Source organism: Hyperoodon ampullatus (assembly GCF_949752795.1).
Source record: "Hyperoodon ampullatus genome assembly, chromosome: 2".
Lineage (NCBI taxonomy): Eukaryota > Metazoa > Chordata > Mammalia > Artiodactyla > Ziphiidae > Hyperoodon > Hyperoodon ampullatus.
The window spans coordinates 178,332,358-178,351,135 of NC_136915.1; the positions used below are offsets into that span (position 1 = coordinate 178,332,358).

Here is an 18,778-nt window from a genome sequence, read left to right on the forward strand (position 1 = left end):
AGATTTCTGGATGTTTTATATCAATGCTGGTATACTGATATCATTAGTAGTAACATATTAACATTTTATGTCAGCATTTTTTATATCAACATCTTACCTAGGAAATGAGTAGCTATGAGGCTTCTCTAGTATATTTAGTTTTGTAGCTCACTCTTTTTTCTGTCCTTTTGCATGTAGAAGGATTTTAGCACCTGGTGAAGAAGAGAATTTGGAATTTGAAGAAGATGAAGAAGAGGGTGGTGCTGGAGCAGGGTCTCCTGATGCCTTCCCTGCTAGAGTTCCCGGTGGGTATCACTTGTTAACAATATACATTACTTAACTCAATACAAGGTCAAGGTGTTTGGAACTTATTTTGGTATTTGCTAGTAGAGAGTAAAACCTCTCCAGGGTTCATGCCAGTCTTAAGCAAATGGTCATGTTTTGGGCAGTAGCTGTTTTATAAGTATAGTCTGAAAGTATCTTACTATCTGTTTTGGGGTTCCAAAGACCACCTTCGGGTTCGGAGATTCACTAGGAGGACTCACAGGACTCAGCATGTGATTGTACTCACAGCTGTGATTTATTCCAGAGAAAGAATACAAAAACAAAGTCAGCAAAGGGAAAAGGTGCATGAGCAAAGTCTGGAGGAAACCAGGTGCAAGCTTCCAAGAGTCCTTTTCCAGTGGAGTCACATAGCTTGTGCTTGATTCCTCTAGTGACAGATTGTAATGACACACGTGAAGTGTCCACTAGGGAAGCGGGATGCACGTTAGAGACTCCATGCCCAGAGCTGTTACTGGTGGCTGATCACATAGACACCCTCTGCCTAGTACTGACCAAAATTCCAGACTCCTAGAAGGAAAGCAGATAATTCAGCATAAACCATGTTGTTTGTAAAAATAACTTAGGCACAGTGACCATTCTTATCGGGGGATAGTAGGAACCCTCCCAAAATCCAGATTCCCAGACTCTAGTTAGGGGTCGACCTTGTACTCAGGCCTTTCTAAGAGTAACCGTCTCAGACCTGCTATGTTAACTCTTTTCTGTACACTGTTGTAAGTACTTCTTTAATTAATCAAATTGTGGTCATTAAAACTGGACCCAGGGAGAATGAATATTAAGCAAATGCCCTTTTCTTCCCATCTTGTTTTAGGAAAGCAAATAACGTATGGCAAGGCTTTTTGGTTTACAGAAGATCTTCCCTCTCTGTCAGTAACCTAGGCAGGCACCCTGGATAAATTTCTTGCCTCTCCCAATTACTGTTTTACTCTGTTCTGTTCTTATGCAGTACACAGTTTTCATTTCTGGTAAACTATAATAGTTCACTTTAGTGTACTATGCTGATATATTGTGATGTATTTTAAAATAGACGCCAGAAGCTTTAAGATACAGCTAGATACAATTTATGTATTATCCTGATAACTTGCTTGGTAATAAAAGTACAGGCAGACCTTGGAGATGCTGCAGGTTTGGTTCCAGACCACCGCAATAAAGTGAGTATTGCAAGAAAGCGAGTCACACAGATTTATTGGTTTCCCAGTACATATAAAAGTTATGTGTACACTATAGTCTGTTAAGCGTGTGATAGCATTATGTCTAAAAAAACCAAGGTACATACTTTAATTAAAAAAATACTTTATTGCTGGGACTTCCTTGGTGGTCCAGTGGTTAAGAAACTGCCTTCCAGCACAGGGGACTCAGGTTTGATCCCTGGTCAGGGAACTAAGATCCCACATGCCGTGGGGCAGCTAAGCCCGCGCGCCGCAACTACTGAGCCTGTGCGCCACAACTAGAGAGCTCACGTGCTGCAACTACATAGCCCATGCGCTCTGGAGCCCACACGCCGCAACTACTGAGCCTGCACGCTCTGGAAACCTCTCTCCACAACTAGAGAGGAGCCCATGTGCCGTAGCCAAGACCCGATGCAGCCAGAAATAAACAAACAAATATTAAAAAAAGAAAAAAAACTTTATTGCTAAAAAAATGCTAGCCCTCATCTGAACCTTCAGCTAGTTGTAACCTTCTTGCTGGTGGAGAGTTTTGTCTAACGTTGACGGCTGCTGACTGATCAGGGTGGCGGTCGCAGAAGGTTGGGGCAGCTGTGGCACCTTCTTAAAATAAGAGCACAGTGAAGTTTGCCACCTAGGTTGACTCCTCCTTTCACAATTTCTCTCTAGCATGCAGTGCTATTTAATGGCACTTCATCCATAGTAGAACTTCTTTCAAAATTGGAGTCAAGTCTCTCAAACCTTGCCACTGTCTATCAACTAAGTCTATGTAATGGTCTAAATTTTTTGTTGCCATTTTAACAGTCTTCACAGCATCTTCACCAGGAGTAGATTCCATCTCAAGAAACCACTTTCTTTGCTCACCTGTACGAAGCAATTCCTCATCTGTTAAAGTTTTATGAGATGGCAGCAATTCAGCCACACCTCCAGGCTCCACTTCTAATTCTAGTTCTCTTGCTATTTCCACCACATCTGTGGTTACAATGGTAACATCAAAGATCACAGATCACTGTAACAAATGTAATAATAATGAAAAAGTTTGAAATATTGCAAGAATTATCAAAATGTGACACAGAGACACGAAGTGAACAAATGCTGTCGGAAAAATGGCGCCAGTAGACTGGCTTGCTTGCTTGACACAGGGTTACCACAGATGTTCAATTTGTAAAAAATGCGGTATCTGTGAAGTGCAATAAAGTAGTACAGTAATAATAGTGATATTCCAGTGTTTATAATGCCCCTTGGGGAGGAGGCATTATGGAGTTGGAGCAACATAGACTTGAACCAACAGACACTGGGCTTGAGTCTAATCTCTGTCCATTACCAGTTGCACCTATTCTTAAACCAGTTTGAACCTCAATATCTTTATTTATAAAATGGGATGATAATCATGCCTAACTCATAAGGTTCCTGTGAAGACTAAACAAGGTACAGCATATAAAGCTTTTAGCACAGTACCTGTCATATGCTGAATATTAGTGAGGTGATTATTCTCATCATCATTATCTTTCAATGGAGATAACAATACCTACACTATAGGATTATTGGGAAAATTAGATGGTAGCTGTTATTGTTAATAATGTTTCTTTGGTATAGGGCATTATTCCTAATGTACCTTGCTTTATGGAAAGAGAGATGTATTTTTCTTGTTTTTGTCATATATGTAGGAAATTTCAAAATTGCTGAGATGGTGAGAGAAATTATCTCGCTGTTTTACTAACTGAATAGTTGTTATTCCCTTTGCAAACCACATATTATCATTGCCGTAGCTTCCAGTACTATAAATTTCTAGCTGACTTGGTTGTTTGCTCGCTTGCTGTACTTCTGTAGCAAACAAGCTCTTTAAAGCAGATGATGTAAGCCATGAAACATACAGATCAAGGTTTTTATGAGGTTCAGGTTGCTGAGTTGAAAAGAAACTTCTGCCGTAAATTAAATCCATTTGCTATGTAAGAGTAAGCCCAAACTGAATAGATTTTTGTAAACTGATATAGCATTGTGATATTTCATTTCAGAGGTACAGAAGGCTTACTGAACCCTTCTATCCTCTGAATTTCTTTTTTGAACGAGTACATGTAGTTTAATTAGCTGTTTTTAGTTTGGGGTCATTATTGTCCACGACCTATAGGTGTCATTAAAAAATGACTCGTAAAATTATATTCACTGACATTATCAAAATAACAAGATGGCATTTAACCTTTCACTTAACTGTAAAGCAGGAAGCATTTTATTTTCCTTGTTATTCTGAGAGAATCCAAGATTTTAGTTATGCCTAGGCTGTGTTTGCATTTGGTGGCAAGATAGTTCTGGGAATTGTTGTGACTTTTAATTTATTATCTTTGTTTTTATATAGTTACTGAATTGTAAGTTTGTTGTGACTTTTTTTAAAAGTCAGGTTTATTGAGGTGTCACTTACATATACAACATTCACCCTTTTTAGTGTGCAGGTTTATGCATGCTGACAAACGCCTACAGGTCTGTAACCAGCACCACTGTGAGGCTAATGAAGAATAAGGTATGCTGTGCAGATGTGGTAGGACCCAGAATCGTTTTTTCCCGTTTAAAACCCAAAGTGACTTTTTAGCCAGACTTTAATGGGGGGAGCGGGGGAGGTAGATATTATCTTACCTTTTTTGATATTAATCTTTTTCCTTTTCAAAATTTAAAAAACTCATATGGCAAACATCATAAATTTTTGTTAAATAATTGGATTAAGCCAAAGTAGGATGTAATTCTTCTAAAGGTAGGCTTGGTAGATTTCATTTAAATCAAGGATATAAATTTATAACGTGTTTTTTGCAGCCTAAAAATGTATTGACATTGCTGAATATAAAGCTCTTAAAATCATAAGCCCAAGAAATATGAATAAAAAATAGCCAAGACACAATTTTCAAGATTTTAAAAAACATTTTTTTACTGAATGACGTGATTAAACTCAAACATAGGCTTAGCAGGTTCAAAATTATACAAACGTGTTGGTTTTTTGAGCTCTTATATAGGCTTAAATATGCATAAAACATGTTTATTTTTGAAACTAAAAATAAAAAATGAAATTTGCCTCTTCAGCGTGAAAACTGTGCTTGGGTTTTCCTGCACAAGTACTCAATTCTGAGTTGAACTTGAGAAATAAGCAAACATGAATTTCATTTTCAGCTGAAATGAAGTTTTTTCTTGCTCACACATATAAGAAGTTGAAAATTGCAGCAAAATGTTCATTGCTTTCCCATGATTATCAGGGCATCCTTCTTTCACAGAAATCCAGAGCATGCCTAGCGGCACAGCAGTGAATATCATCTCAAGGGTACGGTTAGACCACAGCTCGCTAAGTTCTTTTTCTTCTCCAAAAGTCTCAAGTTCTCAGGCTGTGCAGAAGAATCAGAGAAAGTGTTCCTCACCCAGGCATTTATTAGTATATAAAGGGAAGGAAAATACTCTTTGATTTTGTTCTCTTGTTCTCCAGACTGGTTTTTAATAAGATGTAAGACTTATTTATATTTTTTCTCTCTCTCAAGCCCAAGCAGTCGTGGAAATATTTCAGGATTTCCTTTTACAAGTTAATACTTTTTCTTTTAAATCCAAGAATCCTGTCACTTGAAATTAAAGGGTTTTCTTCAGAGCTTTGCAGAGACTGGTTCATATGAAATGTCTGTTAAGTATGCTACATCCTGCAGGCCTCATCTTCAAAGCACCCGGCAACATCTGGCCTACTCTTTCTTGAAAGTACTCTGGCAGTTCAACCTTTCAACTCAGACACCTGTGGGGAACTCTTCCTTGCTTGCTGTAGGGAATGATGGATTGCCCTTTTTAAACTAGCATTTCTACATGAAGCACATGCCCACTGACTCCTTCTAGACTTTGTGGATGTGTTTTTTTTTTTTTTTTTCCAAAATGTGATAGTGACACTGATATACTCTTTATGTATGCAAACAACTTCAGTCAGCTATAATTTTAATTTCATAGACCTAGATACAATATTATTTAAATGATAATGGCCCCTAAGATTTTTTTCAAACTTTTAAAGCAGTTTTAAACACGAACAAACGTCTTACAGTTTTTCAAACTCTTTTTCGTGAAAGCTTAGAGGAACCCATTTTCATCAACTGCTAGACAATAAATTACTTGCTAAAAGAACTTGTATGTGTATTTTAATGTTTTACCACAATTTCTACCTCTAAATTGAATTCAGTATTTCAAAACAAATAAATGGTCCCTCCATAACTTTTTATCTACCTGCAATGTCAGTTGCAAAGATTATCTATTGCCAGAATTTGAAGACACATTTAACGTGTTACCTATGTACCAAATATTGTGGCTGGTTTGATCAATATCATTATCTTAAATCGTGTTTAAAATTATCCCAGAATAATTAAAGTATTTTTCTTGAAAGAAAAAAAAATGCTACTTAAATGCAAAGTATTATCATGTATGTCCTTTTTTTTAATCATGCTTTAGCAGCACAAAGAAATGTGCACTTAAAAAATTTTGGATGACAGGGATTCCCTGGTGATCCAGTGGGTAAGACTCTGTGCTCCCAATGCAGGGGGCCTGGGTTTGATCCCTGGTTGGGGAACTAGATCCTGCATGCATGCTGCAACTAAGAGTTTGCATGCCGCAAGTAGGAAACCCATATGCTGCAACTAAGAATCCGCATGCTGCAACTAAGAAGCCCACATGCCACAACTAAGACCCGGTACAGCCTAAATAAATAAATAAATTAATTAATTAATTAAAAAAATAGAAATTTGGATGACAGAGAATCTGTGTCAATAGTACTAGATATGTGAGTTTAGTTACAAGTATTATAAATTTAAAGCAATGAAAACTAACAAGATTATATGTATTATCACATATATATGATATTGCTTAGTCTACATTTTAGACACCTGATAGAACTCTGCTGTAAGTGTGGATAAAAGAGTAATATACTCCTTGTTAGTGGTGTTTAATTTCCGAAGCGCTAAGGCAAAGTAAGGACCAACTCACCTCTTATTTTAAAACCAGCGCCCGTGGGAACATCTGTACAATATCACATAAAACATCAAGCAAATAAAGTTACTAAATAAGCAAACTCAAATCACAGGGTTTTCAAAAGATATAATTCTCAGTAATTATCCAAAAAGTCATTGCCTCTTTAGGAGTCTTGTCTAGGTGATGATATACTACTGTTTTGGAACAAAGACCATCATGCCATTTTTCGTTTTAGACCAGGAAGAACAATCATGTGAGGACAGGGTCTTAAAGGATTTCATGGACTTCAGTTTCCATGTAACCTCTGTTTTCTTCTGTGGACTTAGCACACAGACTCCTGGTCTCTGGGCTGGCGGTCCATTCCTAGTCTGGTTCTCCGAAACCTCTCTCTTCCAGAGTGTCTTGGCCCCATACAGAGAACCAACCAGTCCATGTGAGGAGATCCTCCTTACGGTAGGTTCCGCAGTGTTACCAGCTTCCCTTGGAACAGAGGAGTTGTAGGTGAAGGCCGAGGGCTGCAGCTGCTCCTCCGCTTCTGCCCCGAGGTTTTCAGAACCTTTTATTTTTTCTTAAATTCCATATATATGTGTCAGCATACGGTATTTGTTTTTCTCTTTCTGACTTACGTCACTCTGTATGACAGACTCTAGGTCCATCCACCTCACTACAAATAGCTCAATTTCGTTTCTTTTTATGGCTGGGTAATATTCCATTGTATATATGTGCCACATCTTCTTTATCCATTCATCTGTTGATGGACACTTAGGTTGCTTCCTTGTCCTGGCTATTGTAAACAGAGCTGCAATGAACATTTTGGTACATGACTCTTTTTGAATTATGGTTTTCTCAGGGTATATATATGCCCAGTATTGGATTGCTGGGTCGTATGGTAGTTCTATTTTCAGTTTTTTAAGGAATCTCCGTACTGTTCTCCATAGTGGCTGTATCAGTTTACATTCCCACCAACAGTGCAAGAGGGTTCCCTTTACTCTGTTTATTTTAAATGGCTATTAGAACCTCAAAATATTAGCACCTTGTCAATGGTTGTGATTTGCAGTTAAGTGATTTTTTTTATGTTTCTGGAGCCATAGCTGCGTTCATAACTTGTCTTCTACAGTTGATGCGCTATGGAAGAGGACAACTTGGATTACTGGTCCAAATACAACGTATTGATAAATAGTTTTCATCATCAAGGTGGACTTTGGTGTGTCCCCTATTGCCCTAGTGGAGTAAAATGACCCTGGAGCTTGTGATTCGTTGTTGTTACCTTATCAGAATCATCTGTAGGCTTAGGTTGGGAATCCTCCTCTCCTAGCTCATACCTCTTCTTCAGAAGCCACATTGAATCAAATAATTCCCCCCAGTTTTCTTTGACAGCAGTAGGACATGTTTGCTCCAGTTGGTGGTACACTGGGGAGGTAGGGCAGGTAAATCAGAAGAGGCTGACAGCACCGGGCTGCCTTCCTCCATGCACTGTAGAGCTTACCAGCTGCCAGTGGCTGCCCCTTTCTCGCATGAAAAACTAAAAATGGATCCAACCAGATGAACGTGGTCCTACCGCCCATTGCCATATGAGGCTCAAAGACCAGTAATAGAGTTGCTGTAGGGACTGCCCAGTCTCTGTCCATCACAGTGGACACGCATTGCTCAGTACACAAAGTTCAGGTGGCGTTTATTCCTTCTTAATCACTCTCTTTTGTGGAGCTCCTAGCCATAGCTCCAGCACACCCCTAGGATTCTGTGGAAACCTGGTTGAGAAATCCTGGTTTAGGCAGTTAGCTGTATGGCCCCCCGAAGACATTCATATTCCAATCCCCAGAGCCTGTGAGCGTGTATGTTACATGGCAAAGGGACTTATGTTAAGGACCTTGAGACGCAGATTATCCTGCAGGTCCTTTTTAGGCTTTGTGGACAATTAAATTACAAAAGTGGCAAATGGGACATGGCAGTTAGAAGCATGGACTCTGGGGTCAGACTGCTGTGTGATAATGGACAAGTTACCTAACTTTCCTGTGCCCCAGTTTTCACCTTCTACTAACTAAATGGGACTGACATTAACACCTATATCATAGAATTATTGTGAGGATTAAATGAGTTGACACATATAAAGTTAGAACATTGCCTGGCACGTAGTTAAGTGTTCTGTAAGCATTGATTATCTGTTTGTTTATGCAGTACTACCACATAGAAGAACATTTGTTATTTTTGATCCTTGCTCTAGATTTAATAGCAAATTATTTAGTTCTAGCTGGAAAAGCTTAGTCTATACCAGATCATGTATGATAATTTCTTTTCTTACCCTGATTATAGTCTTCAAGTTTTACAAGTGTAGTTGCTTGTTCTCCTGTTACTTTATATAGTTGAATATTTTAATTGTTCATTTAGAAATCTTCTTATAATGTAGTGCTTTGATTTCTGATTATCATTTGGTTTTACCTTTGATACATAAACATGCTACCTTTCTCATCTAACCCAGGAGCTGCAGGTGGTATGGTATTATGCTAGTATTTTATCTTCTTTCACGCACATGTCATATAAGACAGTGCATCAATACATATATAAGATATATATTATCTAGCCATTTGTTTACTAGAACATAATATAACCCTTAGAGCTGTGAAATTCATTTATTTATTCAACAATCCATTAATTCAAAAAGGATCTGTTTATTACTAATGCCAAACAATAAAAAAATGAGTGGTTACCCAGATTTGTCTTTCAAGAAGTTTACTATGTAGTCAACAAGACAAAGCCAACAGTACATAATGATGGTTAGAGATGTGCACAGTGTATTATGGGTGAGCAAAAAAAAAAGCCTAAGGGAGTTCAGCACAGGGGATCTAGCCTGAACTGAGACTACGAGTGTGTAGGAGTTGGTCATACAGGGAGAGAGCACATTGGAAACCATCATGAAATACCTTGAATATTCACCTTTTTATATCATTTGTAGTCTTCATTTTATAGTCAGCTTGCAGATGCTCTTTAATAGGTGTAATGAGGGTGAAACTGAACCTTCATGATGGAATGTTTTCATACTACCTTGAATGATAGAATAATGAAGCTGAATAAATTAACTTGCAGCTTGAAATCACTGCCTTTGTATTGAATTGTTAGAAATATATTTAGTAGTTAGATTAGATTTTAGTGTGGCCTGAGGCAAAAAGGTTTGTTGGTAATAAGGAAAGAAATGTCATCCCATTCGTTCATTTCAACTAAAAGAGCTAGACAGTTATAGGTTATGAACTGATTCATCCAAAGGTAGAAACCAGTTTTAATGTTCACTTGGGAAAAACATAGTCTCATATCATTGACTTTGAATATTGGATAAGAAATCACCTTTTGACTGTCAAAGAAAGAAAGCCATAGTCAAAGTAAAAAAGACAAGGGGCTAACGTCCTTAATATATAAATAAAAATTTTAAGTTGCGACAACAAAAACCAACAAGCACATTAAAAGACTGGGCAAAAGACATGAACAGACAGTACACACGTACATACAGACACACAAAGATGTACAAATAGCCCTTAAACATATGAAAAGATACTCAACTTATAATAAGAGACATGCAAATTAAAACTACTGTTGCTTAGGCTGTGACAGATGCTCATTCATCACTGGTAGGAATACAAAATAGTACAGTCCCTTTGGAAGGGAATTCAGCAATATTTAACAATAACAGCAGAAGTACACATTTACTCTTAGGCCCAGCAATCTCACTTCTAGGAATTTATTCTCAAGATACACCTCTAAGAATATGAAGAAAGTATTTGCATATACGCCAGATTGTTTATTATGGTGTAATCTGTAATAATAAAATATTAGAGGGCTTCCCTGGTGGCACAGTGGTTGAGAATCTGCCTGCTAATGCAGGGGACACGGGTTCAAGCCCTGGTCTGGGAAGATCCCACATGCCATGGAGCAACTAGGCCCATGAGCCACAACTACTGAGCCTGCGCGTCTGGAGCCTGTGCTACACAACAAGAGAGGCCGCTATAGTGAGAGGCCCGCGCACCGCGATGAAGAATGGCCCCCGCTTGCCACAACTAGAGAAAGCCCTCGCACAGAAACGAAGATCCAACACAGCCAAAAAAAAAAAAAAAAAAAATTAGAAACAACCTAACTGCCATATGTAGGTTGGCTGAATAACACTATAGAATACTATAGATAATAATCAGGAAAATCTCCATGAACTGATGATTTTTCAGAACACATTGTTCAATAAGTAAAATATATCAAGGCAATTCACATTAGCAGATTAAGGAGGAAAATCTCATAATCCTCTGACTAGATGCAGAAAGGTTTAAATTCTAAATCTCTTCCTGATTTTTAAAAATTCTAGCAGACTGAGAACAGAACAGTTCTCTGGGTGTTCTCTAAGGGATGCTTTGAGCCAAAATCATACTTGAAACATTCCTTTTCAGATCAATAACAAGACATAGTGCCTACTATGACCTCTTTTCATCAGTGCACTGGGACCAAAAACAGAAATAAAAGATAAAAATTATTTGTAGATTTTATGAATATGTGTGTAGAACCTGCAAAAGCGCCTATAGGTAAATAATTAGAAATAGTAAGGGGCTTCCTGGTGATCCAGTGGTTAAGAATCCACCTGCCAATTCAGGGGACACGGGTTCGAGCCCTGGTCTAGGAAGATCCCACATGCCGCAGAGCAACCAAGCCCGTGGGCCACAACTACTGAGCCTGCGCTCTAGAGCCTGCGAGCCACAACTACTGAAGCCCGTGCGCTTAGAGCCCGTGCTCCACAACAAGAGAAGCCACTGCAATGAGAAACCCGCGCACTGCAACGAAGAGTAGCCCCCGCTCACCACAACTAGAGAAAATCTGCACACAGCAACGAAGACCCAGTGCAGCCAAAAGTAAATAAATAAAATAAAATTAAAAAAAAAAAGAAGAGATGGTGAGAGAGTTTAGCATGGTTCCTGGATGTAAAATCTATACATAAGAATTGATTCTATAGGCTTATTGTGATCATTTTGCAATATACAAATATCAAGTCATTATGTTGTATACTTGAAACTAATATAATGTTGTATGTGAATTGTACCTTGACTTTTTAAAAATTATGTACCAAAAAAATTGATTTTATTTCTATAAACAATCAACAGTTGCTTAGAAAGTGAAATAACATTTATAATAATATCAGAAAATATCAATATAGTTTAATAAATCCAATGAGAAGTATAAGACCCATGTGAAGAAAGCAGTAAAACTTTATTGAGAGAAATTAAGAAGTCTTAAATAAATGGAGGATATATTCCAGTTCATAGGTTGGAAGAAGCAATTTGTAAAGATGTGACTGTTTCTAAAATTGATCTGAACTTCACTGCAGTCCCAACAGTGTTTTTGTTATTTGATGTTTTTGGGTTTTTTTGTTTTTTTTAAGAACTTGACAGGTTTTGTGTTATAATTTACATGGAAATGCAAAGGGCTAAAAGTAGTTAAGACTCTTGAAGAATAATGTTAAGGTGGGCGAATTTGCTTCACTGAATGTCAAGACTTTTTGTAAAATTATAGTAATCAAGACACTCACGGTATTGGTGCAAGGGTAAGAAATAGTCCAGTGAGAGAATGCGGAGCCCGGAAAGAGACCCACAGTTGAGTTATGATCAAAAAGCCACTGCAGATACATGAGTGAGATGACAGTCTATTAAGTAAGTAGTGCTGGGACAATTGAGTGTCCATGTGGATTAGAATGGGATTGGGCTCTTACCACACACCATAGCCAAAAATTAATTCTATGTGGATTATAGAATGAAATGTGAATGGCAAAACAAAAAAGCTCTTATAAGAATACCTTCATGACCTTGGAGTGGGGAAAGATTTCTTGAATATGACACAGAAAGCACTGACTATAAAGGAATTTAGAGACTGAGAAATTTGAATACGTTAACATTAAGAATTTACCATAATCGGAAGACACCATAAACAGAAAAGGCATTCTAAACATGCGAAGACTGATCTTGGTATTAAAAGTCAAGAATAGCTGTTACCTCTTGGGAGAGAGAGTGATTTGGGTGCGTGTTGGGGACACAAGTCAGGCTCCTAGTATGCTGGTAGTATCTTTCTTTCCTGGATATGGTGCTAGTCACACAGGTGTGTTCACTTTGTGAAAATTCATTAAGCTGTGCCTAGAATTTGTACACGTTTTAATATGTTACCCTTCACTATACAGATATTTTAAAAAAAAGGAAAGCCACTGAGAAATTATTTGTAAAACATGTATCCAACAAAAAGCTTATGTCAAAATATTAGAGGACTCCTACAAATCAGTAAGAAAAAGGTGAACATTTCAGGGACTTCCCTGGTGGTCCAGTGGGTAAAACTCCACGCTCCCAATTCAGGGGGCCCGGGTTTGATCCCTGGTCAGGGAACTAGATCCTGCATGCATGCCGCAACTAAGAATTCTGCATGCTGCAACTAAGACCCAGCACAGCCAAAATAAATAAATAATATATTTTTTAAAAAGGTGAGCATTTCAGTAGTAAAGTGGGCAAAATAATTGAATAGATACTTCAGGAAAAGGGAAATACAAATGCTTATTTTTAAATGAAAAGGTGCTCAACTCATTAATCATTGGCAAAATGAGCTTAAGACTAGATTGGCATTTCTCTACACCTAAATTGGCCAAAAAGAAGAATCTGACAACTCCCAAGTGCTAGTGAGGGTGTGGAGCAATGGAGATTGTACTAGGAGCAGAAACTGACACGACCACTTTGGAAAATAGTTTGTAATTACATAGCAAACATGAAGGTGATACACCATGTGACTCAGCAAGTCCCCGCCTTGGGGAATGTGTGTTTAGGTGGAACAGAGCATGTATCCAAGAATGTTTACAGCAGCATTGTTAACAATTTCCAAAAACTTGAAGCAACTCAAATGCCTGTCAACAGAAGAATGGATACAAAAACTGGTATATTTGTACAACCTCTATACTATACTAATTCTGGACAATCATAAAAATGAACAAATTACAGCAACTGACAACAATTGGATAAATCTCAAGTACAAAAGCAGGCAAAACATAATTATACAGGTATGCTTTTTAGTAGTGATTTTAAAAGCCAGGGTAGTGAGGAGGAATTCAGAAGAGCATTGGGTGGGGATAGAAGGGAACTCCTGAGGTCATGCTTTATTTTTTGACCTCATTGGTGGTTACATGGATGCTTGCTTTCCGGCATTTCATTAAGCTGTACACTCGTTTTATTTGCTTTTCTGAATATGTGTTAGATTCAGAATTTAAATTTTTTAAAAGAATAGACAGTGGGTGCAGTAAAGACCTTTTATCTTTAATGTAAGAAAACTTGTGAAAATTGAAAATGTGTTGAAATATGGCAAAATATTTCATGTGAAAAAGTAATGTTAATGTTGAAACAGTATTAAATACTGCTTTGAATGTCCCATTTTGGTTTTTCTGCTTTTTATAGTTCTACCTTGTCATTAGTCAAAAAAATTTTTTAACAGGTATCACCAGTTAAGACTCTCGGATTTCTATAGTAATTTTCATGTCACAAAATTCACTCATTCTAAGTGTACAATTCAATGACTTTTGATAAATCTGTAGTGTGCATCTATCAGTGTGATCCAATTTGAGAACATTTTCATTGCCCCCTAAAATTCCCTCAAGCACATTTGCAGTCAGTTAAATGTATTGATAATATATTTTGAACATGGTAAGTTGATTGATTCATGTACTTCAAATACTTCCTCATTAAAAGTAGAATAACACATTGTTGGATAGAAACTTGAAGAGTGTCAACCAAAGTCCTTTATAAGGGTTAGATTCCGTAAGTTGTGGTACTATATACATATTAAATTAAAATCAACTTTTGTTTGCATCTGTTCTTCATCGATTATTTGAAATAAATGAACAAACCGTACAGTCGATTTCTTTCTTCACGTCATTTTCTTGGTGGGGAATGCGCTTGTGTGGTTCTGGGTGGTTTTTCAGTTTTAAAAAATTTAATTGATGTATGGAAAAGATTTCAAACATACAGTTACTCTTGTGGTTTTATGTGGCATTCTCAGTAGGACTGATTTCTGAGAGGATAGATCATACAGAATAGGATGAAGAAAGGAGTGGGAAATTACACTGTAAAGTTATTCAATTAAATTTATAAATATTAAGTTATACGTTATTTCCTGAAAGGTTAATAGTAGCTGAAAGATTTATTGATTGATTCTGGTATTAAATTTTTCAAACTTTAGAAACACGTAACAGATGTTTATAAAGCTTTCTGTGTCCTTGTTCTATCACTTCATGTTGAGATGTGGAGTGTATTATGTAGGAGTAAATGTGAAGCATATATATTATGTGCATTCTCAATTACGTGGTAATTTGTCATTGGGCTTCCTGGATTGGAATTTTAACAAACTTGCATTAGTAATTTATGCTTTAGTGTTGAATATGAAGTATGGAAGTGTAGATGTATCTTGTGTCTAATTAAGCATTTGTCTGAGAAGAATAACATCAAGTGTCTGGAAGTTTCGGGAACCAAAATGATGCCTGGCTAGTTACTAAGCCAGTTAAGAGCAAAGCTGCATCTTCTCTATGTTGTTAAAATATTTACTTTGAAATTATTGGTGGAGCTCACTTTTATTGCTGTTTCTCCGTTGCCAGGTACTTTATTACCAAGGTTGCCATCAGAACCAGGAATGACATTACTCACTATCAGAATTGAGAAAATTGGCCTGAAAGATGCTGGGCAATGCATTGATCCGTATATCACAGTTAGTGTAAAAGGTAAATAACTATGTATATCTATCTCCCCTCTGTAGAATTTTATAATGTTGCTTCTCATTTGGAACTTTTTTGGTGGGGAGAGGGAAGGGATGTTTTATATCTGTGACAACTTATTTTAGTTGATTTTACAATGAGGCAAAATCCCTGGGAAGAGGTGGTCATCATTCCTTCACCAAACATTTCTGAGAGATTTACTAAAACTACTTCCCTATGCATAACTTACACTCATATTTGCTTTTGGCTTTTTCTTTGTGTATATCTTTTTATTCTTAAAATTCCGTCAAGGGTGCTGACTAGACAGACACACTGTCTTCAACAGCAGATGCATCCTTCAGAAAACAGGTTAAAAAAATGTCCCCACCTTCCAAGGGTGTGTGGTTTTCTTTGCAAAGCCCAGTGTTCTCCTATTTTCCCACGCCTCCACTTCAGGTCCTCTCGTTCCTGTCCAAGAGAGGTTTGTACATAGGACAGCTGTGCAGAGGTGGCTGAGAATCAGGCCTTCAATTAATCATGAGTGGAGACAGGGAAATAGGACGCGTCCATAAACATCCACACCCTGAACATAATCCTGTGGGACATTAGACGAGTGATGTATTTCTTATACTTAACTATGTTACCGTCATTATTAAGCATGATTACTCTTAGGATTTGTTTTTTTTTTGATCCAATGGCAAACCATTTTTTTTCCTTGAAAACAACTTTTTTGGTCATTGGTTTAAGAGGGAAGCCACAGTGATTGAATTGTTTTGTCGTTGCCAAGCATTTTATACAGCACTTTATTTGTAAAGCACTCAACAGTCTTTTAAAAATAATTACTGGGTGATTGAAGATGAAGTTGTCATACTATTATTCAGAAATAACTGCACAGTTAATCCAGTCTACAGTTAATAAACCTGCAGTTTGAGACAAACAGGTATGGACTGAAATTAAATGGAGGGAACTTTTACCGATCATAGAGATATTCAGACCCATGGGTTCATTAGTACCAAATAAAAGAAAAAGGATTTTGGCTACAGACAAAAATTTTAACATGGAGAGACCATGATCCATAGCACTAATGCTGTGATACTTTAACTTCTGATGTTACTGGTTCTCAAATCCATGGTCTGCTGGAAAGTATTTATACCCTACACAAAACTACATCTCTCATTCAGGAACGAACACTGTAAAATACAAAAAAATGTAATGAAATGTAGATATTATGTTACCTTTGCATATGGTTGAACTGAAACATGTTTTATTTAAATATCTTTAGGAACTGAAGTAATCAAACATACTCTCTGGCTTTAAGGTCCCTAAGATGGTTCTGTTGAATAATACATGAACCCTGAGTAGTCATTAAATGAGTCTGTGTTGAATTAGATTAAACTGGATGATTCCTGGCTCCAGAAATTACAGCAGTATACCATACATAGTGTGCCATCTGGTTATTATAAATCAGCTTATGTTATAGCAAATAGAACCAGAATTTAAGTAATATATGTAAGAAGTGTTCATTCATGGAAAGGTTTCCTTGGCAGCTGTTGTGTCCATTGTTTGGTCATCTGACTTGAATACAGCAGGGGGATTCTGATAATGTTAGATTTATAGGCCTTTCCGTGTCATGCACACGATCAAGGTTGGGAAATAGGGGTAGGAGCACCACTGTGGTATATTACATCCCCAAATGTAATTCACAAAACTATACTGGCCTGTGTCCTCAGAAGACACCTCTTAACTAGGAAGGATCCAATTTTGTGATGTGTAAGGCGGCTTCCTCCTCCTATCCATGGGGGTCTCCCACCCTCTCTACTCCGTGCCCTCCACATGACCTTGGAAACCAGCCGCCTTCAGGTACCTGCTCACCCCAGACGTGGGTCTTTATTGGCCTCAGAATCTCCTCTCAGCTTTTGCCTCTTCAGGAAACACAGCCCTTTGCAGTTCCTTTGCAGTTTTTAAGTCTTTGTATTTGAAGGCTCGAAGCAGAAACTGTTTTTTCCTCTCTAGATCTGAATGGCATAGATTTAACTCCTGTGCAGGATACTCCTGTGGCTTCAAGAAAAGAAGATACGTATGTTCATTTTAATGTGGACATTGAGCTCCAGAAGCATGTTGAAAAATTAACCAAAGGTTTGTGATGCTAAAAGTAGAACTATATTCAGAATTTGACTCTTTATTCTCCAGCTTTGAATCTGTTATGTACAGTGACTGTCATTTTAACTGAGACTAATGCTAATGAGTATACTTTATGTTTATAAGCATTTCAGTTAATCTTCCTAGGCTATTCTCATTTTACATTTTGTCCTTTCTTATAAATGCCATGAAGTATAGAGCTGTGCATACCAGCAGTGCAGGAAATATATTATCTACAGATGATGCAGATGAACAATAAATTTTTTTTAACTTCCTTAAAATGATGGTATCATATTTGGACTTTAATGCTGTTTTCAAATGTGACTTTATTTTCACATTTATTCAGACCTAGACACAATCACGATGACAAGGAGATGGGTTCCATAGCTGAAGAGACTAAGAAATGTGATCTTCTGTCTTAAAGATCTATGAGGTTTTTAAATAATAAAATGCCTCTGTTATTGCCGTGGAAGGGAGAAGAGAAGCTACTCTTTTGTGGACATGGCAGGGTCATACACCTGGGGACCGAGGTCACCGGTAACCTAACAATTGTAATCCTTTCGTGTGTGTTGGTAGCAGATGCTAAATATGCCCGTCTCTGGAATTCCCTGGCGGTCCAGTGCTTAGGACTTGGTACTTTCATTGCTGGGGTCCGGATTCAGTCCCTGGTCGGGGAACTAAGATCCCGCAAGCCCCGCGGCTCGGCAAATAAATACGCCCATCTCTCCCTCACGCACATCCCTTTTTCTCCTAAGTGACTGGCTTTTCTTTCCTTCCTTGACATGTGAAGCGCTCCGTTTGGACCCAGGTGCCAGGGCTGCGCACACATTTCTGAACATTGTTACACTTCTAGTCACTTGTGAGTTTTGTCATCAGTGAAAGTATTAGATGTATGTTAATTGTCTTTAAAAGCAAAGCAAGCTCCAGCACCGCTCTGGTTAAGCCTTTGTTAACAAGGAGCCAGTTAACAGGGAGACCCGGACGTCCCTCCGTCTCTTTCCTTGCCTTCTTTAGAAATTAATTGTTCTTGGCTACACAGATGAGGCGGCTTATTATTCTGTTTTTAGCTTTTCTCTGTGGGGAGGTGGAGAGAGCTTATCTGTTGGGCTTTGGGGAGAGAAAACTATCCACGTTTCATCACCACTTGTTCACTGGGGGAGGGGTGGGATAGGCGTGCGCTCTAAGCCCTCGTCTTGCTTAGCGCCGTCTTCACACAAGCACATGTCATTCCAGGAAAAACAAAACAGGGCTTTGGACACTGAGAAAGGTATTAGGAAGCAGTTAACATTTAAAAACGGAACCAGCTGTTGTTCAGACTCCAAACTTCAAACTCCCGAAGACTGAATTTTTGAGTTTTTGTTTCGAGAAACTCTTTAAGTTTGGATTTTTTGATGAACTCTTTTACATGCCTTTTCTACTTAATGTGTTTCTATGAGTAATGTTAATACTT

At 37.8% G+C, this 18,778-nt stretch overlaps 1 protein-coding gene across 1 annotated transcript in view; it reads left to right on the top strand.

The window, feature by feature from the left end:
• Positions 1-18,778, top strand: part of AIDA (axin interactor, dorsalization associated) — a gene marked incomplete at its 3' end in the record, with an annotated part of 41,986 nt that overhangs the window by 22,297 nt on the left and 911 nt on the right. The window contains exons 6-8 of the mRNA XM_079698070.1: positions 178-284; positions 15,094-15,216; positions 17,203-17,325. Coding sequence (XP_079554196.1) covers positions 178-284; positions 15,094-15,216; positions 17,203-17,325 — 353 coding nt within the window. The remainder of the gene's footprint in view (positions 1-177; positions 285-15,093; positions 15,217-17,202; positions 17,326-18,778) is intronic.